The sequence below is a fragment of the Hippichthys cyanospilos genome, chromosome 1 (assembly GCF_059441005.1).
Source record: "Hippichthys cyanospilos isolate Australia breed blue-spotted pipefish chromosome 1, RoL_Hcya_1.0, whole genome shotgun sequence".
In the NCBI taxonomy this organism is placed as follows: Eukaryota; Metazoa; Chordata; class Actinopteri; order Syngnathiformes; family Syngnathidae; genus Hippichthys; species Hippichthys cyanospilos.
Window position 1 is genome coordinate 35520408 of NC_142369.1, and position 26970 is coordinate 35547377.

Below are 26970 nucleotides of genomic sequence, written 5' to 3' on the forward strand. Positions count from 1 at the left end.
ATGTAGAGCTATACAAATAAAATTTGATTGATTGATGAAGAAATGCAAGTAAGGAAATCACTGAAGCATGAGTGGGAACATATGGCCCTTCGTGTCAGGAACAAGTCAAAAGAACTATTGCAATAAGTTTTCATGCTATGCATGACAGTAGATGAGAGGTCAACTTCAAATTAAAGCTTTCCTCCCTCAATAACATGTGGACATCAGTGCTTTGGTATAACTTTATTTTGAAGGAAGTCCTGGTAGAACATTGTGGTATGACGACTGACGACTCATCATTGATGTCAACAACAATACTTTGCCCTGAAATGAAGTTCAGTTGCTAATTTTCAATTCAGATTGTCTATTATACCTCATTCAGTGCCATGGATGAGAATGATCATCTTTTAAAAGATTAATAATGATAATAAATAATACCATTCTGGTCAAATAGGTTGTTTTTTTTATGGAGAGGAGATGAAACCCTTGACTAGTGCTTACCCAAAATAAGCCAATTGAGCACTGTAGTGATAACTTTGACCATTGGATAACAGTGTTTCCACAATTATAACACAACTATTATCTACATGCAATTCAATATTCTGTTGGCCTTGAAAGGTGAGTGAATATACGGGCCCTCTAGAGATTTCCTTTTCCTTTTCCAATAATGCACTAAAAGAGATACTGTGTTCCTGCTTCCAGCAATGTCAGCGACGAGCAACACAAGCGGCAATGCATTCATGAGGCGGACATTACAACAATGACTCTCACCTCGTAGGCTGGTGGGTAGGAGGCAGCTTTGAATGAACATTTGTGACGCAATGACATTGACTCAGATGCAATGACTTGCACTTTGACTTTGGCATTGTTGTTCATTGTTGGCATGCGGAGAATGAAGACATGTACTTGAACAGCAACGTGCGTTTCTACGTCTTGCCACACTATCACCGTTAGCACTCACCTGCCCCATATACAGTATGTTATAACAGCAGCTGTCTGTTTACTTTTCAAAGGCCGTTAAAAAGATGTAAATGACACAATAGACACAGTTGTGCTTCTTAGTGATCAATTATTAACAAACCTGGCTTGTCAGATGTGCTATTGACTAGCAAAAATCAATGTGGCTTTGTTGCCACTTCATAAAAAAATAGGACAGTATCAAAAATCTCATAAATCTTTCTAGAGTGTAAAATAGTCTGCTTCTATGTACAGTTTAAAAGTTATCTACAAATGTTATTTGAAATGAATTTCTTTTGAAGTGGAAAAGATTTTTTTTCTTCTTTTGTAATTATAATTGTTTTATCAACCACTCAAAAATACACACTTTTTTTTGCCTTGTACTGCAGGTGTAATAACAATAAAAGCAATCTCAACATCTCAATCTTACTTGATTGTTTTGGGGATTTCAGGAGGATACACAATACCAAAACATTTGATAGTGGCAGCCCGAGTCTAAACTATAGCATAGTATGCATTATTACTCATTAGGGCTATGCGTGAGGTGAAACCTATCACAGCTGACTTTGGAAGCGTATTCAGTGGATGACGAAGTTATGAAAATGTAACTATAGTATAGATACCAATGCATGCACCAATGCATATGCGACAAATGCTCAAGATGAACAGGTTTAACGCACTTGTGCAACTTGTGTACATTAGGTTGTAATAGTATTTGTGCAGGAGTCATGTGGACAGGTGAATTCCAGAGCCTTTTATTCTTTAAGGAATGTGGTTAAACTACTTCCTTATAGCAGCAGGGTGGAGATAAGAGGTACAGACATATTTTAGTCTTTTTTACTTCCCTGTTTAAACCAAAGGGAAAAAGAAAGCAACAAGAAAATTTAAAGAAAAAGTCGGCTCTTTACACCAGAAGGTAAAAATGAGGAGTTATTAACTTTTCTTTGATTGTGTCCATATGTCAATTCTGATGTGACAGAATATCTTTTTTCTTGTTAATTCTGAAAAGCAGCAACTATTGTTGGTGCTGTTATGCTTTTTGTAAATTTCAATTCAAACACAAGCAAGGACAGCATGTGTTCAATGACTTGTTAGTCTGATAATGCCTACTGAATGTGCCTACTTTAAATCCATAGCTACTGCAATACAGCAATAATTGTGGTTTCAGTTGCCCAGACTGTATTTTCATCAATATTATTGCCTCTTTTTTTTCTATTTTGTTGTCTGTTACTGTGCTGACGGGTATAGTTGTTTTATTCCACTGTTTAGACCAGATTTTAATGACCGGTTTAATTCCTTCGCTCTATGTAATACCTGCATTTTTTTTTTTTGTTTTACAGCAGGGATCACCAACCTTGTCTAACAAAGTTTTAGTGTCACTTAAACGAGATTCATATTCGTGATTTTGTGGAGGTGATCATTGTTTTTCCCTCACAGAAGCTTACAAATAGTATCCATCCATCCACACACCCACACACCCAACTATCTTCGGGTAGCAGGTGGGGTACACACAGAATTGGTTGAGAGCCCTGCATGTAAGTTCCGGCGTTTGTCCAGCTATTTTTATGGGTCATTGTCTTTTCCTCGCCGTCTTACTGTCCGAGTTCACCATCTTCTGCATCCTGTATTTTCACTGCTTACTTGTTCGAGTATCCCTCCCTGAGTATTTCCAGCCAACCTGTCTCAGTTCCCTACTGCCTCCCATGAGTTTGTTTCAGTTTCGAGTTAGTTGTTACTTTGTATTAGTTCTTTGTAGTTTAGTTGTTGTTATTCCTGCTTCAGGTTGTTATTAAATAGTTCTCCTTTTTTGAGCCACTACCTCCTAGCTTCCCGCATTTTTTGCGTTCCCCTCCTTTCCTCCTCACCACTCACCATGCCCAGACATGACATCTTCCTCAATGTCATTGTCAGTGTGGCTCCCATACAGCACACCGTCTGTATGCACACAGCGACATCACGTTAATCAAACCTGTGTCCTCAAAAAGTTTCATAAGTCCATCATCTATGGTTTACGCGGCTCGTTTGGGATCAAATTTAATTGATGCAAGGAAGTCAGAGGTAAATTCTACATCACTGTAGCGTGACCACATTAACCCTAAATCTCATTCACACCCTCACAAGAATGATATCCAGCCCCGACAGCCAGCCCAAGCAGCTTCAGCAAACAAACAAAAATCCTCAGAATAGGAAGACATGGGACGTGCATGCTTAGCTTTATGAAGGTCTGGGGAGAAAACTATACCCGTGGATTCAACATACTGCTGCATGTTAATGAATGAGACTGGTTCCACAGCTGCATATCTGCTGAGCTGCGCTGCATTGTTGCACCATGGTCTGCCAACTTTATGCAGGACTTGTAAGATCTGCTCTAGCGCCATGCGCCATTGTCAATTTTACAATTCAAAAAGCGCCAAACAGGAAAGAGAATGTGACCTACATCCAAATTTACAAAGAAAAAACAATCCACATGGACATGATTGTCTTTTACTTTGCTGATTGATTGGATGAACCCAAAAGTGGTTGGTTTTCCTTCTCTGTGCCATTTTCATCGACAAATAGAACAAATATTTTCATCCTGTTAATTGTTATTGGTATGTGTACAAATATATATTACTATTTGAATTCCGATTCTATCAATTCACTAAAAAGTTCATATGAATAATCTATGTACTCACCCATTGTTAATGAAGCAAGCAATTAAGTGTCATCCACGTAAACGTGCTAATTATATATAATATATATGCATACATTCAAATCACATCATAAATAAAAAATATATAAAATATTTATTTACCTTTGAATGACGCTTGTTATGGCCATATTCCCTCGTAAAGGTAGCCTTGGCTTGGCTAGCTTAGCTTTCTTCGTATTTCTTGATTAGCTCCAGCTTCATTTCCATATAAATAATCATCTTACTTCTCTCTTTAACATCACTAGCAATCTTGTGACTCATGGATAACTAATTCAAGTTTGATTTAAGCACTAAAATGCATAATAAATACGATATTGAAAGGCCTCTCACACGAGATCAAGTCTTTCGGCAGCCATCTTTGTGACCCCATGCGCCGACCAATAGCAGACTAGCATCTTTGTGACCCCATCCGTGCTGACCATTAGTAGATCAGTATCTTAGGGAGTCGAGACGCTGACCAATAGCAGACCAGCATTGTGGTGATGCGTTGCAGCAGAGGCAGTTTGACGGCAACAGAAAATAAGAGCAATTACCTAAAAATGCCTCAAGAGGGAGACAAAACAACAAACTCAACCAACCCCACAGGTCATGACAGTTGTTGATGTTAATTGTAAAGCGGGATAAATGCCTTAAAGAGGGGACGAAAAAACTCAGTATTCAACATCATAACGTGAAAAAATGTAAACAAGGGACGCCATGAACCGGGGGTCCACCCTATTTATTTATTTTTTTTAATGTTGTGAGTTGGTTGTCTCCGCGCAAGCGCGGTTTGACCCTCCAGGGACTCCGTGGTGCGGCAGAGCTGACACCCTTGCAGTGGGTGGGGTTGGACAGCTTCGTGGCGGTGGGGTTGGACAGCTTCGTGGCGGTGGCTTGGCACAGCGAGGCAGGGTGGACACACAGTACTTGAAGTGGATTATGGGTTACACAGAGCCTGCATTGTTCCTGCATTTTGTCTCACCACCCAGCAGAAGGGCAATTAGCTATTGCTTCTCTGTTAGCTTGTTTGTTAGCCACAAGTTGCACATTCATGAGCTCTTTTAATACTCATCAAAAAAAAGGATGACTGAAAATGCTTGACTTTGTATCAAATGCACTGATTTTGTCCGCCTGCTAAAGACATGAGCTGTAAATGTTGAACAACATTTAAGTGTGCTTCAAGCCGCGGCAAATTTTTGAGATGTTGTAAATGCAGGTTAGGGTATGCAAATGTGCCCAGTGACGCATGCATTGTTTAAGCATCAGTGATTTCTGTTACACATGCGTACGCACATACCACTTATGCGCATGCCTGTTTATACGCCATAATTAGAGTATTGTGACTTTTGAAGACTTTTGCATTATGGAAGTCTAGGCTAAGCTAATCGTCAAAGTCATTGAGACCCTGGTGTATTTGGGTTATCAACATAAAAAATTCTATTACACCCCGTTTGCATGTTGCTGTTGAAAGGATTATAGCAAAAACCAGGGAAAATGCATGACAAAACATGGGGTTTTCAATATTTCCAAAATTGTCAATATTTCCAATGTTGAATGGCAGTAAATGAGCCAGACATGGGCAAAATTTGACACCTATTGGGTGTAGCTCTTGACCTCCCGTTTGCAAGCATTTAGAAGGGACGGCAGCGCAGCGAATGTAAAGTTGTCAGGTTTTCACAAGCTTTCCAATAATTTAGCCCACTAGTGTTTTTTGTACTGAGTTGGGTCAAAATCTCCCCCAGGAGGTTAATGTGTAATTGCTGTCTTTATTTCACCACCCATCCTGTGCTTTACCATTCCATTTCACTGGATATTAATCACTAACGTTAATTAGTTGCTCTTATTTCTTTATTTTTATTTTGTTTTTTTGCCCTCAACAGTCAGAATGCTTTATACAGAGTTACTGCAATTGTGGAATGAGTCAGTGCATGCAATGGACAAGAAGGACTGGCAAGGAGCTCTGGAAAAGTTGGAACAAATCACTGAACCTACATCTCGTACTCTCTTCAATACTGCATCAGCACATCTGTGTTTGGGACAGCTGGATGCTGCCCTTGATGTAAATATTGCATGCTTTGAAATGTTTGTAATCTCCTGAACATCATTAAGACACAAACTAATGTGTTTCAAGTGTATAAATGAGCTACATCATTTTTCTTTCTACAGAACATTCAATTACTCATTTTACAAATGTCTGGAGTTCCCTGTTTGATGAATAGACCTGCAGGTCACAAATTAATTAAAAAAACAAAACAAAAAAAAACCACCAACACCTTTATTTTCACCTATGATCTGTTTTTTTTCTGTTTAGGCTTTACATCTTACAATTGTCAAGGATCAACGTCTCGCTGTTGCATTCTTTCAGAGAGCAGCAGTAATGATGCAGCTTGACAGGTTGTACAAAAAGTATAAGTTTTATATATCTATTTTGTTGGGTTAATTTGATAATTAACTCTCCATTGAATACCATGAAAGTATTTTGGAGGGTGTATTATAGATCTTGCATTGTGAATGAAGGAATACTTCTATGACCAGGTTGCACATAATTTTTGTTACTCACATAAGTACCAGTACATAGTATTTGGTATACACACTTTCTTTCATTAAAAAAGAGTCTTCCTCAAGGTCTTGCTCAATGTCGCTCCTACATTGGCACACACTCTGTGTGTGCACAGCCAGCAGGCATCCTCGAAAAGTTTCCTAACTCCATCAGTTATGATTTGCATGGTTCTTTCGAGACCCAGTTTAATTAGTTCAAGAAAGCCAGAGGTAAATCCTCCGTCAACAGTAAAGTTACGACATAAACAATTTCCTTCACGGGAATGATAGGCAGCCCCTCCAGCCAGTCCAAGTCGTTTCAGAAAACAAATATCTTGAGAATAGGACAACATGAGACGCATGTGCTTAATTTTATGAGAGGCAAGAAGAAAACTGTTACATAGAGCAAATGTGAGACAAGCCTTTGTATTCTTTTGTGAAATCAATGGTTTCACAAGTCATTCTGACTATAACTGAGGACGGCGAGGCCTGCAGTTTTTTGGAAAATGTTCCAGTTTATTTTGTGACATAATAGATGAGTCCATTGCTGTCTTGGCGTTATCTTAATTGGCCAACTACTTCTGGAATGGTTGCCTCTGTTCCCAATTTTCTCCATTTGTGAATAGTGTCTCTGACAGAGCTCCACAGCCTTGGAAATGACATTATAACATTTTCCAGACTGATGGATGTCAACCACTTCATTTTCAAATTTCTTCTGGATTTTTTTTTTTATCATGGCCTGATGCCTTTGTTTTTATTATCGTTATTTTGCTAAACATTTTATTATTATTTAATTTAACATAGATCATACACCCTGTTTTTGTATTTATGTATGAATAATGTATGTATAATGGCCGCTGGGGTAGGAAAACTCCTGTGAATTCTGCAAATTAGGATTACTTTGCAGAATTCATAGGAGTTTTCCGGTCGACATTAAATGTGAAAAAAGGGAACACTGTAAAATGGGTTTGATGAAATGAAATGATTGATAAATATGTAAAAAAAAAACAAAAGTCTGAATTTCATGAATGGATGGATGAATCTGTTCTTGTTTTTCTGCAGGTTGGACGAAGCTCTGTCTGACTGTGTTTGGGCACAAAAACACCTAAGAGGAAATACGGTCATTGACTATAGACAACTTGGGTTGCGTTATAAACTCTACAGTTGGCAGGTGTGACACAGGCCTTGCACACGCAACTTTCATCAGTAACATTTTCTAGGTCCAGATCTCAATGGCCACTCAAATTGATTTTCTAAAATTTGCGCTCAGTTTACACATTACAAGTGAAGACAGTAATGACAGAGATGAAGAACCTATAATAATTTATAATTCTATCTAATCTAATTTAATCTAAACTAATCTGACTACAGTAGAAACTATTTTACAGTACAAACTGTTCTACAGTGCAAACTATTTTTCATGGTTTGATTTAGTTAAAATAAACTTAATTTTTGTTGAATCGAACAAGTGGATTTACACTGCCTGATTTACACCGCCTGCCTGAGAAAAAGCGCTGTCACATTATCTTTTACAATGGACCTCAGAGATCTCAAATTGGGATCTTGATAGGTAAAGGAGCAATATTTTAAAGTTTGATTCATCTAAAATCACTCTAGTTAGTTTTAAAGGAGGATGCCATTTTGTGAACTGATTTGACGTGCTCGAGTGATTTGCTGTTGAGATCGTTGTTGTCATTTCTAAAATTGAGTATTCTGATGAAAGTCAAGCAGAAATGGAAAAACATTGAGCTAGAAATGGTAAGGGGAATCCAGCAATGAAAATGGCAAGACAGATTTGTCGGATGAAGAAAATGCCCATTGGAAAGGTGGGGCAGGGCGGAGTGGGAAGCTCCTGCTATGATAAGATGCCAAAGACTGATATTTTGAGCTTTTGTTGCAATCAACATCAACGAACTAGTGAATAAAAGCCAAGAAAATGAAATAAAATGCTTAACTTTGAGGGCTGATTTACTCGCATATGTTGCCCACAAGCATCCCAAGCTTGATCAACAAATGTGTGCATTCTGCTCTTGATCAACTGTCTAACTGGTAAGTTTTTCGAGAGCACAGAAGACCGTTTTTTCTCTTTGAAAAGTAATCCAGACATTTCCCTGCTAATTTGCTGTTCAAAGCAGCTTTGACGCGTTTTAGCCTGACTTGTGTCAAGTTAAATGGATCCCCTGAGCCCCCCTTTATTAACGCACTACTTACAGTAGGTTATCGTAGCATAGCAAGCAGGGTCTTTTCTCATCACCCCTTCTCAGTTTTGCTTTTCAATATGTTAATATACATTCTTACCTGCAAACAGTGGTGTGCCAATCAAGTAAATTCGTTATCAGGAAGAAGAATTCCCGGGAAACCTTCAAATTATAATCTTACCAAAGCCATTTGTGTCATTCATGACCAGTTAAATGCATTTCATTTTAAAATCATTGACTGGTCTTCTCACAATGTTTGGCAGATGTTTGGGTGATCCAAATGAAGTTGATGAAAGGCAGCATATTTTCACCATGTATTCATTGCACTTCTGGAGCAAAATTATAAAAAAAAGAAAAAAATAACAGAGCTCCTATCATCCCGATATATACTGTCTATGTATATGTATATGTCCATCCTGCCTGGGTCATTTTACTCTCTGTAAGTTTTAACTTAAATCGAGAGTGTCCGATACACATACTAGGCAGCCACCTTTTTGTGATGACTAGAGCTAGTCTTTCTAGTTATTAATTATTATTGGGTAACCCATACGTGTTGCATTGCACATTTATAGCTTTCATAGACTGAAATCCTGTGCAAGCTACACCTAATAGCATCCATACTTACCTATCAACGACTCTACTTCCTGACTCGGCCTCCAGAAGCAAATATGGCTGCGGCCATGGCATCTCCGTCAGAAAATTTTCTAGGCTCTTATAAACTTCCTCTAATAAAGTCAATACATGATGTGTTTTTGCTCCTCTAAATGGTAGTCTTGGTTGAAACTGAAATTGGAAATAAATATTCATAACACTGACTCTGACCTTTAAACCAAGATTTGTTTCCCCATCACTACATTTACAAAACAGGATGGGCTTAATAATTTCATACGCACCATGCCAATGGCTGCGTTCATGTCCCAAACCACAGAAAAGAAAATGTGAAGAAACATGAACCAGTCCCTGAAAGAAAAGACAATATGTTCAAAAGACATTTTAAATCAATTGCTTATTGCTACAGCTTTTAAAAACTTAAGCTTAAGAAGGCTTCAACCTAATCTTGAAATGTCTTCTAGGTGGTACATAATGCAGCAGCCGTGCACTGTCGAATGGATCAGTGGGAGCAAGCCAGAGATATTGTCATGTCACAAAGTCAAGGGGGGAATTTGGAGATAGCTTTGGACAGCATCCTGGTGAGTACCATGAATGATCACATCATTTTTTCTTTTTTTTCACAAGCCATGGTGCTTCGCCAACCACCCCGACTTTAATGCAAATGAATGGTTCCAGTAAGATTGCTCTCAGACTCTTTCAGCTTTATTCACATTATGTATACTTAAACTCCAAAAGTGATTCTTGTTACACATTGTAAAATCCTCACAAAGCAAAAATAAAAGCACACCGTACAGTACAAAGTGTGAACACAGTTCACTGCTTGACACACAATTTCTAAATAGTCAAAACACTCCCTGCCGGGCCAACCTGGCAGACCTAAACGTTTTGTGTGGGTCTGGTGGGAACATTTGGAAGCATCCCCTGTCAGAAATTTCAACTCCCACCTCCAGCAGAATTTCTCCCACAACCCAGGGTAGGTGGGTGTAATGGAGTTCAAGTAGATCATTTTTCGCATTGAAGGAAATTCATATTTTTCAAATGCAATATATCAATAAAATAGTGTGTACATGGAACTGTGTTATTCTAATAAAGATTGAGATGATGTAATGTCAGTATAAAGCAGATATGGTCCTGGCCCAGGGGAAATAAAGACAAGTCGGCACCTCCAAAAGGAACAGATGGCATCCCCCGACCAACATTACCATGGGCAAAAGGCTAGGTGTGGCCTTCAAGAGAAGATATCAGTCAGGGTTTTATGGTGCTCAGACTTCCTCCCACTTCAAAGAATGGCCGACAGAACAAAGACTTTTGAAGACACCATCCCCACGCAAACAGACCCCCACGCACGCACACACACACACACCGACAGGCACGCACGCACGTGCACGCACGCACACACACACACTTGCATTCCACAGTGGGACTAGATGCCCCAAAAGGGTATAAGAACTGAATGTTGAAGGTGAAACGTTGCCATTTTCTGCTTCGACCCATGGCAGGACTGGCCCGAGGCCTCGTGTACTTTCCCACTTTGTCTGGATTAAATCAATTGTTTCACTATGTGGTGGTATGGGCGATCTTTCAACAAAAACGAACACGCTAGGAACTAGTTTAAGGCAAGAAGCTTTTTTCTAGATTCCTTCAGCACTTACATTTTTGAGGGGGCTGATCGGAGTTGTGGGTGTAACCTAGTCAGCACATGTCACGATGGCAATCCTCAAATACGCTGATGAACACCAGCAGTAAAGGATACAGTCTAGCAAAAGAACAAGGCTCCTATTGAGCCTTTTTGGCCTGTGAGGCTCTGGAGGCAGCTGACAGATACTGGCTGGCCAACTGGAATGTGACCTTGCCGGTCAGCATGGAAAAACTGCTTTATAGTGCTTTATAGTGGAGATGAGGCACTGCTGACCTCAGCTCTGGATGTTGTGAGACAGAGGGGAGTATACATGGAAGACATTCACATCTCCACTGAAACGTCTTCTCTGAAGAAGAAGAGTTAGAAAACTTTGAAATGGGCTTTCCTATCTGTGGGTTTGAAGTCACCAAAGTAGTTGTAAAGCTCCTTGGTGTCAGGGCCCCTGGGATGGATGAGATCCTTCCAGAATTCCTCAAGGCTCTGGATGTGGTACTGTCCTGGTTGACATACTACAACATCACATAGTTTACCTTGGGGAGTTCAGTGGGGGGCAGCTTTGGGAGTACATTGTATCAAAATCCAAGATATAAAGGCTGTCGGTAAGGCTATACCACCAATGTCAGAGCTTGTTTCACAGAATTCCTAGGCGTTTAGAGAGTCCGGTTTGACAGTCTCAGTATTGCATCCCTGCTTTTTGAAGATGAGATAGTGCTGCTCGCTTTTTCTTCTTCTGTTGTGATAGAGTAGGATGTCCCCATTGCAAGGCTTTCTATTTAGCAGTCAAGCTCTGCGTTGTGTGTTGTTAATCACTGTCTAATAAATTAATAATGATAATACGTTTTTCTGTCCATAAGATGACCATTGAAGTAAGTCAGTACGTTTTCTTTTCTTTCATAATACAGAGAAAGGAAATCCTTGTGCCTCTCATGGTACCTGAGGGTGTGGTATTTCGCCCCAGGAAAAAGGATGTGGAACAACTCAAGCAGAGAGACTTCCTAGGAAAAGCAAAGGTATGCAGACCTATACACTCACTCGTAAAGGTATTGCAATATTTAGTCCTTAATTTTGTTTTGTGTATGTGACAATTAAAAAATAAGAAATCTTTGTTTTTTTAAAATATTTACATTTTAAGTTTTTGAAATTGACCCCCTACGGATCAGGCCTGGACCCCGTTTCCCATCAATAATAGTGAAGTCTGTGTGCTATGCTAAACATTTCCCAACACATTTTTATAGGGGGGACAATTATTAAACAAAAACACAAAAAAATAAATAAATGTGCAGTTAGATTTGTGAGCTGTTGTGTGAGGTGCACATACGCTATACATGTAAGATCAATGAAAAGTGCTGACATCTTTATCTTTCAGCCAAAGCAGCTAGCCATACACAGTGAGATGTTGTAATTGTATGAACGTGAAAAATGTTTTGTAAAAAGACATATAAATGTTTATTTTTCATATTACCAAAAGGTGATTTCCTCCATGATTCCCAATGATGATTTTGGTGGATTTGAACCTCTAAGGTTACAGGTAAGAATGGAATTACTGATTAACTTTTGTTATCATTGTTGTTTTCGTTATTATCCACTCTCACCATTGGCTGTTATCACATCCTCTCAACAGAAACCTGGTTACTATCAGCCCAACATGGATGGTGCTCAGTGAGTACTAGGTTTTGTGAACAAATTTGTGAAACAAATTTACACTTCAGAAAACAAAAGACTCAAATTTAAAACAAATTTTGATCTAAGAATACAAATGCACAAAAACCAAACCACATTTAATTTTCAGAAAGCAAGTCTTCGGTTCAGTAAACAAAGTAGGAAAAGCAAAAACAATTTACATCCAGCACTAAAGTGACGTGCACATTTTTCTTGTTGTCATGGTGAGGTTCTTAACAATGCCGAGCCATCATTCTAATGCTGCACTGCACCCTACTGAAAGCCGGTTGTATTATTTGAGTTACCCCTTTGATCACATAAGATGATTAAAATATTTGGAACAGCTTTCAGAATGATACGAATATTATCGTCAAAACTATTTTTAAGGCAGAATTTGTTGATGCATTCTGAATCCTTTATGGAAGATTGAACATATCAATGGCCAAAACTTCCTATCTGCAACTGATGAGGCAAAAATTCCTAGTAACTATTAACACATAATTTAGAGATCGACTCAGAATAGTACAATATGGCAGTATATCCTGAACAAAGGTCATACTTTATTAAAATGTGTTTTATTAATTGGAAAGGCAGGTTTTTTTTTCAATTAGGTAGTTTTGTATTCTGTCGACAATATGCCCTTTTAAATTTGTATGGATGAATGTATAAGTGTCCAGGCTATTTTGTAAACCTATTGAAGTCAAATGTTACAATATAACGCAAGGTTTTGTCACTGCTTGACAGGGAGTCTCGCTACATGTGTATGACAGTCCCTTACATGGCTCGAGGCTCAGACCACTTGACAGTGCCGGGAGGTTCTAAGGTATTTCTATTTAAAGATGAGGACAAGGATGGGATGGCAACTGTCATATACGATGGGCAGGTAAGAGAAAACGACAAAAACAATAAAATGCCGGTAATCAAAATACAAATGTTAAAGCCCTTTAGTTAATGATTTTAAATCTTTTGTTTTCAGAGAGGACTTGTGCCAATGTCTCTGCTGAAGCCAGTAAATATCAAGATGACCAAAGGCAAAACTGAGAGTGTAATTATTTTGTTTACGTAAATATACTCTGATTTATCATACTTACTTTGGCATACTTTAAGAGGTTCCATATTCTGTTGCTCATTACAGTATTTTAATGGCAGTATATTAGCAATCAACAAAGTGCGGTAATGTGTAATCTGTAATGCCTTTGGATTGTTTCTAGATTAATTCATTATCATTCCACAATTTTCATCTTAATACACTGGGATTTAAAATGAGTAAAAACTGATAGCCATTGAGGATTTACAGGCCCATAGACACAGTTGGAACTGCAATTTGGAGTCATCTTTCCAGAAAGTCAGGCATACTCCAAGCATTGAAAGATGTATACCAGAAATTTGACCACATCAATGAGTTGGTCCCAAAATAGAGGCAAAATAGCATCCATTGCTAAAGAACAGGTCCCTGAGTGAAACTCATAGGTTCACAGGAAGCTAAGATTCAGGATTTTTTATTATGATTAGGAAATGACAGCCTTTGTTTGATCATCTTAGACATGGTCAAACACAGCACATTCACTTTTGAATAAAAATGGGGAAAAAAGGAAATTGGTGGTTTGTTTGCCAATCGTAAATAAAAGAAGTGGAAGATGGCAGTGCAGAGGTGGGGGGGGGGGGGGGGGGGGGGTTTGCTCCATGCAGCAGGTTATTCTACACATTTGAGTTCATCCACCAAACACAAAGAAAACAGCAGCAAAGACATGGCAATACAACAAGAATTTACCTACTGTAAGCCTGTAGTTTTACTTCTATTGCAAATGGCCAGCTGCATGAGTTGTGTTGATGCCTGTTAATGCTGTGTGGTTGGACTGCTGTCCTACGTTCAACTTAACAGGTAATAGTTGTGTTTTCATTTTCTATATGTTTTTACAGCAAAAAATTCACATTAGCTGCTGTGAAAGTTTTTGCATTAAAATGTTGTCTGATGTGACCAGGTACATTTGAGAAAATACAAACCTATTGCAAACTTTTTGAAATTAAAAGGTTACATCTTTTTTCGTTTGGCCAAATATATTTGCAGTGATGGGCAAAGTACACAGATTGTTTACTTGAGTGAAAATAAAACTACCCTATGTAAAAAAATGACTTGAGTAAAAGTAAAAGCATGGAACCAAAAATTTACTCCAGTAAAAGTACAGGCTCTGAAAAGTACTTCAAAAGGTAAAAAGGATTTTTTTCCCCCCATTCAAAGATCACAATTCCAATTGATTTTTTTCCCTGCCGTTAAGATAAATATTTTCAGTTATGCTCAAGAAGAGGCGGCTCGGTGGAAGAGCCGGCTTCCTCACACATTCCAAAAACATGCATGGAAGGTGTATTGGACACCCTAAATGGTCCCACTTAAAATCAAGGGTGTCAAACTTGTTTTAGCTTGCAGGCCACAAATCTATTCCCAAGTGGGCCAGACAAATAAAACCATAGTATATCAAAGTCAAAGTCAAAGTCAAAGTCAAGTTTATTGTCAATTTCTTCACATGTGCTTAACATACAAAGGAATCGAAATAGCGTTTCTCACTATCCTCTGCGTTTTACATGTACAATAACAAAGTGCAGGTGCGCAAGATGAGACAAACCTAAAAACTAGATACTTATCTATAGTAATGTAACGTGCAGTATGTTTGATCTACTTTGCCTAGTGTTGCTAAACTACTTAACAACTAACAACTAAAACTGAGAAGTGAATACAAAAAAAAACAGGTATGGCAAGAGTATCCCAAGACAAGACATAAGTAGCAGCATATGACAGGACAATCCAACAGTACGAGACAAAGCAGGACAACTCTGGCTGTGGTTGTCCCAGTTGTGTGCATTTGAGGTAGTTGTTATAGTTCTAAGTGTAATCGCTAGTGCAATAGAAGTATAATTATAAATAAACATGGCAGCATCAAGTCTGTGCAAATTTTGCAAGTGCATGAGTAAAGTTTGAGTTTAGGTGGGGGGGCCAGCTAGGTGTTTCTTCTGGCTGGGGCTGAATGTGAGAGAGAGGAGTGGAGAGAGAGAGAGAGAGAGAGTTCAGCAGTTTCATATATTTTTTTTAATATATTTTTATATATAATTTTTTTATATATTTTTTATATATTTATATATTTATATATATATATTTTTATATATTTATATAACAATAAAACAGCAACTTCAGATTTATTATTCCTTTTTAAATGCTGTCCAAGAACAAACACAACATCACTAATAATGACAAAAAAATTAACATTACTTTTAATCATAAAACATTTCAAGTTGTTCATTAAAAAATAAAAATCATATAATTTTTATACTTAACAAAATCTACTCGCAGGCTAGATTAAACCTGTTCAGGCCAAAACCAGCCTGCGAGATGTATGTTTGACACCCCTGCTTTAAATTGTCCTTAGGTGTGATTGGGTGCGTGAATGGTTGTTGGTCACTGTGTGCCCTGCAAGTGACAGGCAACCAGTCCTGGGTGTCCCCCGCCTACTGCCCAAAGACTGATGGGATAAGCACCAGCAAGCCAGAGACCTCAGTGAGTGAGTGGCTACATGCATAATGCTATAATGCATGAGTAGATGCATGGGTAGATGCATGGATGTTCAAGAAGACCTGCCAGACGAGATAGTACCATACTGTACTTCACTATAAAGTTAGCAACATTAGATGCATTTGTTATTTCCACATCACACTTCTGTGTTCTGGATAAGATCAGGATTATTTTAACTACGATGAAATCATGCTCATAGGTCCATCTTTTAATCAATGTTTTTAATAGTATCATTTGTTCTTAATGAAATGTTACAGCAGTGCTTTTTATTATTCTCAAAGTGGCGTGAGCATAGATTGGTATATCTAGACTGTTACCTTAATAATGTGCATTGACCCATTTAAAGCAAATAAAATTAAGTTGCGCACTGTGAAAATGATCCATCCACCATCCATGATCCATGCAGCCGCTTATCCTCACTAGGGTCGCTGGCTTGCTGGTGCCTGTCCCAACTGTCTACGGCTACCGGCAGTAGTTTCTAATAATTCTATGGTTTTTATGTAGGATGAAAAACAAAACAAAAAAATGTTCTCACTTTGCTATATGTATTCGTCTTTCAGACACTTGCTACTGGGATTCCCCTCCCTCCAGGTCTAAAGCCACCCTCTCGTCCACAGAACTGGTCTCGTTCAACAACTCCAAATTGGGGTAAAATGAATTTCATCTGTTGCTAGTTCTTTTTTCATGTGATGGATAGGACTGAATAATTTATTGTTTTTCGATTTTAATTGTGATCTCAGAGATTGCGATTTTGTGATTGTCCAAACCGTGTTTTTTTTTTTAATCACACATTTTAATGTATTTGTACGGTAATTGTAATTCTTTGAGAAGCTCGATATAATTATTTTTAATTATACCATGTATACTTAAATCTGTTCAATAATGCTCTTGTAGAGTTTATGATGAAATTGTAATTAATCTTTAGCATACTGTAACTGTCCTCTCTGAATTGCCTTCTGTTAATTGCTGTTATTGTGAATCTAAATATCATCTGCCGTGCTGTGATCAAGTTACTGTTCCTTTATGCGGCATCTCTACATTGCATTTTGCAGGAGGACAGTCTTCTTCAGACACACCGCCCCCACCGTACTCATCTGCCTCTCATACTCAACCTTCAACCTCAGAGCCTTTAACGTACCCAGCCAATTCAGCTAGCAGTAAGGTAATTGCTAAAGGTTCCCAATTGGCAAACCTATATAAAAAAGGTCATGTTAAAAAATTAAATGAATAGAATATAAATAGAATTTGCGTATTTAGGGAAAACAGAAGACGTGTTTCCATTGAAAAGAATGACATGGAACTCCACTATTGCAACACAAACAATAGCCTGTCAAGAAGCATGCAATAGTGTTGAAAAAAATGAACCCTCATGAATTACTTGTGATATTATTTGATCCTCTAGATGAGACTTGGTTTGAAGATACATTAGAAATTTAATAGATTTCATTTTATTAATGAAATATATATATACATATATATATTCACATATATATACACATGCACACTTGTCCTCAAAATTATTCATAACCTATAAATTTCTTTTGTTTTTTCATCTTTGTGACAAAACCTAACCGAAATCCAAAAGGTATTTTATTGATGGAAAACCAAAAAAATGCTATGTTCAAAATTATTCGTACCCTACTCCAATGTCCTAATCGATAATAAAATACCATAGCTTTTCTTTTTTTAAACTACCTGCAGACCATTCCTCTGTGTCAACCAGCATTCTGCATTCCTCCTATTGAATATTGGCCCATTGTTCACAGGCAAAGGCCTCAAGATGGATCAGGCTGGTGGGTTTCCGAGGTCACCTTTGTCATCTTCACGTTTCATTACAATTTTTGATTGGATTCAGGTCTGGACTCTGACTTGATCATTTTAATACATTCACGTCATTGTCCTTGTTCATTTCTTCCCTGCCTTGGCAGTTTGTTTCTGATAATTGTCGTTCTGGAACATCCAGTTGTGGCTGAGCTTGATTTTTTCTGCAGACTCTCTCTAAGGTTTTTGTGAAAGATTCCGATGTAATCTTCCTCCCTTTATAATTTCCTCAACCTTGACAAGGTTCCCTGTGCCACTGGAGGAGAAGCCTTCCCCTAGAAGTATGTTATCACTACAATGCCTGTTAGTAGGGATGGTGTTCTTTGGATCATAAGCATCTCCTTTTTTTCCTCCAGACTTCAAAAGCATTCATAGGCCATTCAAGAGTCATGCTGGAGGTAATCTCTGGCTAAAGCCAGGCAAGACTCATCATGCTTTTTCTTGAGCAGGGTCGTCTTTCTAGGCCACACAATACTAGACCTTGAGACAGTCGTTCCTGCCTGCTCAAGTGTTTCTATTAGGGCCATAGTTGGGGTCTGAGGGTTGATGTTAACCTCTCAGCATACTTTCTTGGCAGGTTTGAGTGACACCTTACAATTCTTGCCATGCCCAGTGAGGTTTTTAGTAGTGTTGAACCTCATGTGTGAGTGTTTTTTTTAATGACGCTCTGGACAGTTGCCACATTGATAGCAAACCGCTTGTAAATGGTCTAGTAACTATTTTCCTTGCGGTGGGCACACACAAGATTGTGACACAGGTCCTCCCGCAGGTCTTTCTTCTTGACCCCGATGTCCAGAAGCCCAATATGACTGGGAGAGTTTATCTTCATTTATACTCTTCTAAAAAAAATTTGGGGCCTTTTTTTTCAACATTTGTTTTAAAACCTGTTTATTCACCCGGTGACATCTTGAAATGGCATTTAGCATCAAAATGTACAAATTTGGGACATGTTAATTGAGATATTGACAGGGGTATGAATAATTTAGAACATACTGTAACACTTTATGGAAATCTATCAATAATAGAACATTGAATTTAGAAATCTCTTGAATAATGTATTGTTTTCATTCATTTGTTGGTCATATATGTTTATATGTATATATTTGTTTTTTCATATATGTCTCACAAAGAAACTAAGAAAAAACATCAGTTTGTTACAGACGCAAAAAAATTTAAAATTAACATGGTATGAATAATTTTAGCAAGTGCATTATCATGAGTGATGCTAAGCAAGCACTGTTTGCTGGACTTCAGAAATGAAGTAGTGTGTCTTTGAGTCTTTACAGCTAAGATTCATACTGTAGGCAGGGAATCAAGCTGAATTCATATATATTTTTTCAAAATTTCTAACCTGTTTGTGAGGTCGTTCACACGTATTTAAACGCGACCTGTATATGACCTGTGTGTGAATGCTAAATTGTCCAAAACTGTTCCGCGCATTGACGACACAGTGAGGCCACACAGAACAAGTTTGCTTAATGTGCTTAATGTTAGTATTTACGAAAGTACCTGGCAATGTTGAAATTGCTGTCATACCCATCCATCCATATCTACTGCTTCATCTGAGGTTGGGTCGCAGGGGCAACGGCTTCAGCAGGGAGGCCCAAACTTGCCTCTCCCTGGTCAATTCATCCAGCTCCTCCAGGATGATCCCCAGGCATTCCCAGGCCAGCCGAGGGACATAGTCTTTCCAACATGTCCTGGGTTTTCCCTGGGATCTCCTTTCGGTGGAGAGAGACCGAGAGACCTCACCATGGAGGAGTCCAGGAGGCATCCTGACCAGATGCCCGAGCCAACTCACTGGCTCCTCTCGACGTAGACCAGCAATGGCTGTACTCAAAGTCCCTCTCAGATTCTCACCCTATCTCTAAGAGAGTGCCCGGACATACTGTGGAGGAAACTCATTTTGACCGCTTGTATCCGGGATCTCGTGCTTTTGGTCATGACCCACAGCTCGTGACCACAGGTAAGGGCAGACACGTAAATCGACTGGTAAATTGAGAGCTTGTCCTTTGGGCTTAACTCTTTATTTATCACGACAGACAGAGCCCGCATCACAACAGACACTTCACAGAACCGCATGTTGATCTCCCGTTCCATCCTACCCTCAGTCATTAAAAATCTCCTAAAATACTTGAACTTCTCCACTTGGGGCAGGATGTCATTTCCTGCCTTTTCTGACTGAGGACCAAGGTCTCATATTTGGGGGTACTGATCTTCATACCAGCCGCTTCACACTCGGCTACAAACTGCTCCAGTAAGAGTTGGAGGTCCTGAAGAAACCAACAGCACCACATCATCCGCAAATAGCAGAGATGCAATGCTGAAATAGGAACTCCTCAAGGCTTCGGCTGCGCCTAGAAATTCTGTCCAAAAATCTAATGAACAAAATCGGTGACAAAGGGCAGCCTTGGCAGAGCCCAACTCTCAATAGAAACAAATTTGACCCTTTCCCGGCAATGCAGACCACACTCTGACATTGATAGTACAGGGACCGAAAAGCCTGTATCTGTCATGAATAACCTCAGGACCAGGATAAGCAAAGAACCCCAACCAGACACACGAGTCAAAGCCAATTAAAAAGAATTTATTAATTAACAGTGCATGCCAAGCGTGAAAACAAAACAAAGGCATAAGGGCAAAGTACAACTGAAAACAAAAAGTACCAAATAAAGGAGAGGGAGAAGGCCTGGCAGAATGAGTCCAACAGGAACGGGGATGCGACGAGTGAGCGGAGTCAGCAGGAGAGCACTTAGAATGACGTAGCAAAGTTAATTCAACAACAAGGAAGTGAAGGAATCTAGAAAAAGCTTCTTGCCTTAAACTAGTTCCTAGCGTGTTCGTTTTTGTTGAAAGATCGCCCATACCACAACATAGTGAAACAATTGATTTAATCCAGACAGAGTGGGAAAGTACACGAGGCCTCGGGCCAGTCCTGCCACAGGTCGGAGCAGAAAATGGCAACCTTTCACCATCAACATTCAGTTCTTATACCCTTTTGGGGCATCTAGTCCCACTGTGGAATGCAAGTGTGTGTGTGTGTGTGTGCGTGCACGTGCGTGCGTGCCTGTCGGTGTGTGCGTGTGTGCAAACTAACCCCCACAGAACTCCCCAAGGGAGTGAACAAAACACATATAGAATGGTTGGGTGAACTCCCATGCACCCTCAAGGATCCTGCAAAGGGTGAAGAGCTGGTCCCCTGTTCCACGATAACAATAACCGCATTTTTCCTCCTGATTCTGAGTTGCCACTTCCTGATGGACTCTTCTCTTCAGCACCCCTAAATAGAGAGAAGGCACATCCCACCCCGTGAAGGCTGAGGACTTGATCAGTCTGTGGTTGAAACACACCCTCCGATCCCCCTTCTTTAAAAGCAGGCCCAACACCCCGATCTGCCAATCCAGAAGCACTGTCCCCGATGTCCATGCGATGTTGTAGAGGCGTGTTAACCAGGACAGCCCTAGAGCATCCATAGCTTTTAGGAACTCCGGGTGGATCTCATCTATCCCATGGACCTTGCCTCCAAGGAGTTTTTTGACTACTTTAGTAACTTGAGCCCCAGAGAAAGGAGAACCCACCTCAAACTTTGCTTCCTCAAAGGAAGATGTGTCATGGAATTGAAGAGGTCTTTTGAAGTACCAATCAGCTCACGACATCCCATGTTGAGGTCAACAGTGCCCCCATATCCACTGTATACAGCGTTAAAGATGCACTCCTGACACGTCAGCTGGTGGACTGGAATTTCCTCGAAACCTTCCAGAAGTCATTTTCCATGACCTCACCGAACTCCTCCCTTACCACAGTACAGTGGGCCCCGTGTTACGACCTTAATCCGTTCAGCGGCTAAGCTCGTAACTCGAATTCGCCGTATGACGGGCAATCCAAACCTATGTTAATTAGTGAATGCGTGTCCTGCTTCGTTTCTATTGTCATCATCCTCTTACTTCTTCCTTTACCACCTCTTGCAATTTTAGAAGCCATATCTAAGATGAAAAATACGTAAGACATGGGGTTCGTAAACCGGGGGCCCACTGTATTTATAAAAACTCTATTCCCCTCATTCAAAGTGAAAAATCGTTCAAAAAATTCATTACGTGTGCCACGTGGGAGTATTTTTAATATGTAAGCTTAATACAACAAACTTCATAATGCCTTTGAGAAAATACCACAACCAACAGCATGGGGATTTTCACTAGACAATTGAGGAGAAGAAAAATAAACCATGTCTTCCTCAGATGGTCAACACTGTCCAAATCAATGTGAAATGTGACAACCACCCACGGGTTGGTAAGAAAGCATTTGATATTACTGTAAAAGTCTTATGTATTTGGTTGAGCACTAACAAGAATTGGAGCAAAAGCTCAATGACATCTGAAAAACCTCTTGTGATGCAAATGGTGACATGCATGTGCACTGTGCTTGGTGACACCAATAGCACATTCCTAACAGCTTCTACTCCCTCTTTGGACATCATGCTGTGATATACTAGTTACTTTGTTGTTTCATATGGTATAGTTGCTGCAGATGGGTTCAGATCTGATCAGAAGCGTGATAATTGAAAACCGCTGTTTCTCTCTCATGTCACGGCACCTACTGTGCCCATTATAATACTCGTCATAATGAAAAGAATGCAATGCCAATCATTCACATCCAGTCTTAATTCTGTACCATCTTAGGTGGACTGTATAAAAAAGACCCAACGAGCCCGATCCACCTGGTGTCGAAATGCCCATCATAATACTCGTCATGATGAAAAGAATGCAATGCCAATCATTCACATCCAATCTTAATTATGTACCATCTATTTAAGTGGACTGTATAAAAAAAAACCAACGGGCCCTATCCAGCATGTGGGCCACGGTTTTTCTATGTCTGATCTTAAATAATGCGTAGCGAATAGCACAACTGAGAAGGGGTGACGAGATAAGACACCACTTGCCATGCAAACATAAAAAAATATGAAAAAATATGAAAAAAATAAAGACAATCAATTTAACCCTTCAACGCAAATATGGCTGGCACCGCATTGAAGGGGAGAATATTCAGCTTTGAACAGCAACATAGCAGTCTGGATTACGTTTCATCAAGAAATAACGGTCTTCTGTGCCTTTGAAAAACTTACCTGATCAAGGGTGGGGCACGCACACTTGTTGATCATCTACTGATGTTTTGACGTGATGTTTAACATGTGCAGTTAAAGCAACCTTCAACCGTTTTTCATTAAAAAGGAATAAATTTAATTGTTAGAAATATCAAAAACTTGTAAATAAATGTGTTCTTAATGACCAACAATATGTTTTAAATGTAATCATAGGTTTAGTTATCATTAAATTATATTACATGGGGTGTGGCACGTGTCCACTTGTGTGGCACAATGGTAAATGCTGTCCGTAGTGAAAAACGGACTAAATCTTACACATCGTCCCTTAAAAGTATTTTAGTCAATTTTCTTGGATTTTATCAATTGCAAGTTTGTGTTGACAAAAACATTCCATTTAAGTCTTTTGCATCTGATCAAAGCAGCAGCCTCAATCTTCTTCCCTCTGGCTTTCCAATGCAACATGGTATTTTCTTCGTTTGACAAATAAGTCTTGCCATTTTCATTGCCAAATTCTGAATCAGAGGCAGTTTCTGGCTCAAATACTGTAAATATCCGTTTTGGCCCATTTCCTCTTGACTTTGGTCATTTTTTACAATGACAACAACGATCTGGCATATTTCTCGGTTGGGGCAAGGACTGGCCCTGGTAAGATCTTGATGTCACATCCGTTCACAAAATGTCCTCGTTCTTTAAAACTGACTCGGGTGACGAGTTTGGGCCAACTTTTTGGGACAAAACACAAGAATTGGAGCGCCAGATATTTATTAAACGTTACAATATTGCTCTCTTTTCCCATCAAAACCTTTATTTTGAATCGCCAAGGTACACGTTAACGATGAAAATATACAGATGTTCATTTTTTAATCATAAAATCTTGTAATTAAACAAATCAAATGCCAGACAATGTGGCAGTTTTTTTTGTTCTTGTTTTTGTTTATGCTGTTAAACTTGTCTAACAATGGTACAGATCATTTTATACTATTTCATGAGTGCCAAGACTAATACAATTTTTTTAAGAACTACAGACTTATCAAATAAAGAATGATACATATGAACATGTAAGATTTGATGAAATTATTTATAGTATACTTTGCTGGATTATGTGTTTCCTTTTTGATTTACTTTCTTTTCCCCAGGATATCCCCTCAGTCCAAGAAGCAGAAGCAGACTCTGTGGTCGTCAAAGTTCACTACACATACACGATGGCATTGTCAGTATCTGCAAATTCATCATACCATAAACTGAAGGAGGAAATTGCTGAGCAATTGGATCAGCCAGCATCTTCTCTGCGCCTCAGGTACAGTAACTTTGAATTTGTTCCCTTGGAAATCTAAATGAAATATCAATATCAAGAGTGTCAATATCAATAATCCATCTAAGGTTTTTAGGGGTTATTTTCATTTCATTTTCCTGAAACACACAATCCCTTAATATCTGCTTGTTTTCTCTCCTTTTAGACACAGAAAGCAGGGTTCTCAGTTACTGGTACCTCTTGAATGGGAATTAGATGGAGGTGGGACCATACAGGAGGTATCAGAGGCTGGCAGAATGACGTTGTGGTGCCAGGTGAGGATTTCAAAGGAAATCAAATTTCAAATTCATTTAATTATTTTTGTGAGGGGTGAGTGGTTGGGAAGGCTTTTCCTCTTTTAGGATAAATATATTCTTTTTCATGTTGTTGTTTTTTTCTTAGTGTATCAGCACATTCTCATCGTGTATTTTGTTGCTAAAGGCTAAAAAAAATAACAGATCTCATCCCACATCCCACCCCTATTATATACAGCCCATCAAATGACAGTGCATGAAGTGTATATCCTGTCTGGGTCTTTTTCTCTTTGTTGAACAATATCACAACAGGAAAAGAGCTATTAATTTATTATGTCGGCGCTGTTACAGTACCCATAGTACATTACAGACCATCTTCGAACACCCTGGAGCTGTTTATTCCTACCAGGACATTTAAACTTGAGTCCTGTCCACTAAAGCTCATGTCTTACGTGCAAGAATACTTCAGTAGTGTACAGACCTTAAATGTAGCACAAAATAAGAACATCTAAAAAATGATTGCTCTCTAACTGAATTGACATATGCTAGTTGGCTTCTAAACTTTCCAAAAACCATAAACAAATAGGTACTGACAATGAAAGAATTAAATGTGTTTACAATAACTAGCAAGCAAAAATGTTAACTGCAACTCCGCACTTCTAATTCAAGGCAGAAGATTCTCTGCACAACCATACCATCCTCTACCAGATGGTGGCCCTTTATAATTATTCTGCTCAGGGTCCGGAAGATTTGGAGTTTAGTGAAGGGGATACCATTGACATCTTGGGTGAAGGTATGATACACAATAACAGTTCAACATTATTTTTGCAATATTGTATTTTATGAAGTGCATTGTATTTTTAGGAAGTGTAATAATGATAATAATTGTAAAAAAAAAAACTCATGGAGTTCATATCCCCTTTACAGTTACATATTGTAGCTTCCACTCTTCTTGTCAGTTTTTTATTTTTTTTCTCTCTTAAGTTTTCAGACAACACACTGCTACTTCATTCCCTACACTTTGAACCCTACGGTTCATTTTACATCATCTTACTTACATCTGTGTGACGTACGGAGTTCGATGTAACGATAAGGGGATTCGTTGTTTCTATTCAGCACAGTAGCTAGGATCATTTAAACATTTTATTTAAAGCAACAGGTTCATCAAAACAAGTAACAAGTGTGAACCTTTTTTTCCATTACAGTTGAGCTTGGGCTAGGAAAATATGCATTGCCTGTTGTGTCAGAGTTGTGGGGAAAATAACAAGTACACAGTCGTTTGATTACATATAGACACTCACATTCTTTGGAAGAACATTGTCATGTACATTTCAAGAAGAATGTAAGTTTACGCGATCATACGCTACATCAGGGGTCCATTCAAGACATCTTTATTTTCTGGACAAGCTTCCTCTGCGACAGTATTCAAAAAGTGGTTCTTTTATTCTTTAATTGTTATTTTTGTCTTTCTGTTTTCTTTCCAGTGAACGAAGAGTGGCTCGAGGGGCACTGTGCCGGGAACATAGGCATCTTTCCAAGCAGCTTTGCCATGAGGGAAAATGATAATTTTATGCACATGTCTGAGTTTTAAAACTGGGTTTTGTTGAATCATATTTCTTTGAGGTCAAATAGGTTTCAATATAACCTTCAGTTCAACCTCACAATTTGCTTATCACCTTTGTTTTTTTTTTAAATATTTTTATTTTATCTCATTATGTTGATCACCAAGATACTGTATACAGGTGTGGTGTGCAATTGACACCATACTTCTTTATTTTATATCTTTTTATTTGATCTCATTGACTTGATAACCAACATATTACATACAGGTGTGGAGTCCCGGTCTTTGAGTTCATTCTCTGTTTTGTCGGTTTTTGTGTGGTAATCATACAAAAAACATTGCTCCTAACATCCTTGAAGAGCTGTTAAACCCAAACCTAACTTTAAACCCCCTCCCTCCAAAAAAAAAAAAAAGAGATACCAAATAAGAGAAAGGAACGTGGCAAACTAAAGTGTACACCAAATGGAGTTATGATTACGTTAACGCCTTAAGCGAGAGGAGCTAAAAAGCCTTAAAGAAATATATCTGAACAGGAAAAAAAAACAATTACATACACACCAAATCTTAACACACATGTATTGTGTGATCCCAAACGAGTTCATAACTCAGATACCCTCTCCCATGTGCTATAGAGCAGTGGTTCTCAAAAGTGGCTCTGGCTACAAGAGGTCCGTGAGAAAAAAAAAGTTTTTTTTTTTTTGGTTAATTTAATTTTATTGTATTTCAAATTGTGAATGTATTCATGACTCTTCAATAAAGCAATCAATTCAATCAGGTTAATATATTCTTAAAAATGTAATAATTTTCAAATTTGTCAACTACACCCACGTAATCCTTGTCATCATCAAAGAGCTTGATTGTTTGGTCACTAATTGTTCGGCAGCGACTTGTTTATGGAATTGACAAAGTTTGTTTTAAGAAGTGTTCAATTGAATGTGTTGGGGCACTTATGTTTAACAGTTTTGTTTTCTTGCTTTGTTTCCGCAAACATTTGCATTGGGGGTCCTCGGAAAATTTGCATGCCATAAAGGGGGGTGCCTGACTCCAAAAAAATTTGAGAACACCCGATATAGAGCATGACTATTATTGCTCTTCCCAAGTTAATTGACCATAAAAGTGTAATGTGC

At 38.7% G+C, this 26970-nt stretch overlaps 1 protein-coding gene across 2 annotated transcripts; it reads left to right on the forward strand.

Moving 5' to 3' along the window:
- Positions 1 to 1716: 1716 nt before the first annotated feature.
- Positions 1717 to 26126, forward strand: noxa1 (NADPH oxidase activator 1). 2 transcript variants are annotated; one of them, XM_088414209.1, is made up of 16 exons: positions 1717 to 1852; positions 5488 to 5666; positions 5919 to 6001; positions 7208 to 7316; positions 9417 to 9533; positions 11497 to 11604; positions 12063 to 12122; positions 12216 to 12253; positions 12998 to 13136; positions 13230 to 13298; positions 16376 to 16463; positions 16868 to 16977; positions 23874 to 24034; positions 24195 to 24303; positions 24952 to 25075; positions 25767 to 26126. In XM_088414209.1, exons 2-16 carry the CDS (start codon positions 5493 to 5495, stop codon positions 25871 to 25873), a joined length of 1596 nt encoding a protein of 531 aa, XP_088270335.1. In that variant the 5' UTR covers positions 1717 to 1852; positions 5488 to 5492; the 3' UTR covers positions 25874 to 26126. The 2 variants fall into 2 exon arrangements, with proteins under 2 accessions (XP_088270335.1, XP_088270344.1); XM_088414218.1 differs by lacking the exon at positions 1717 to 1852 and adding an exon at positions 2456 to 2471.
- Positions 26127 to 26970: the final 844 nt, after the last annotated feature.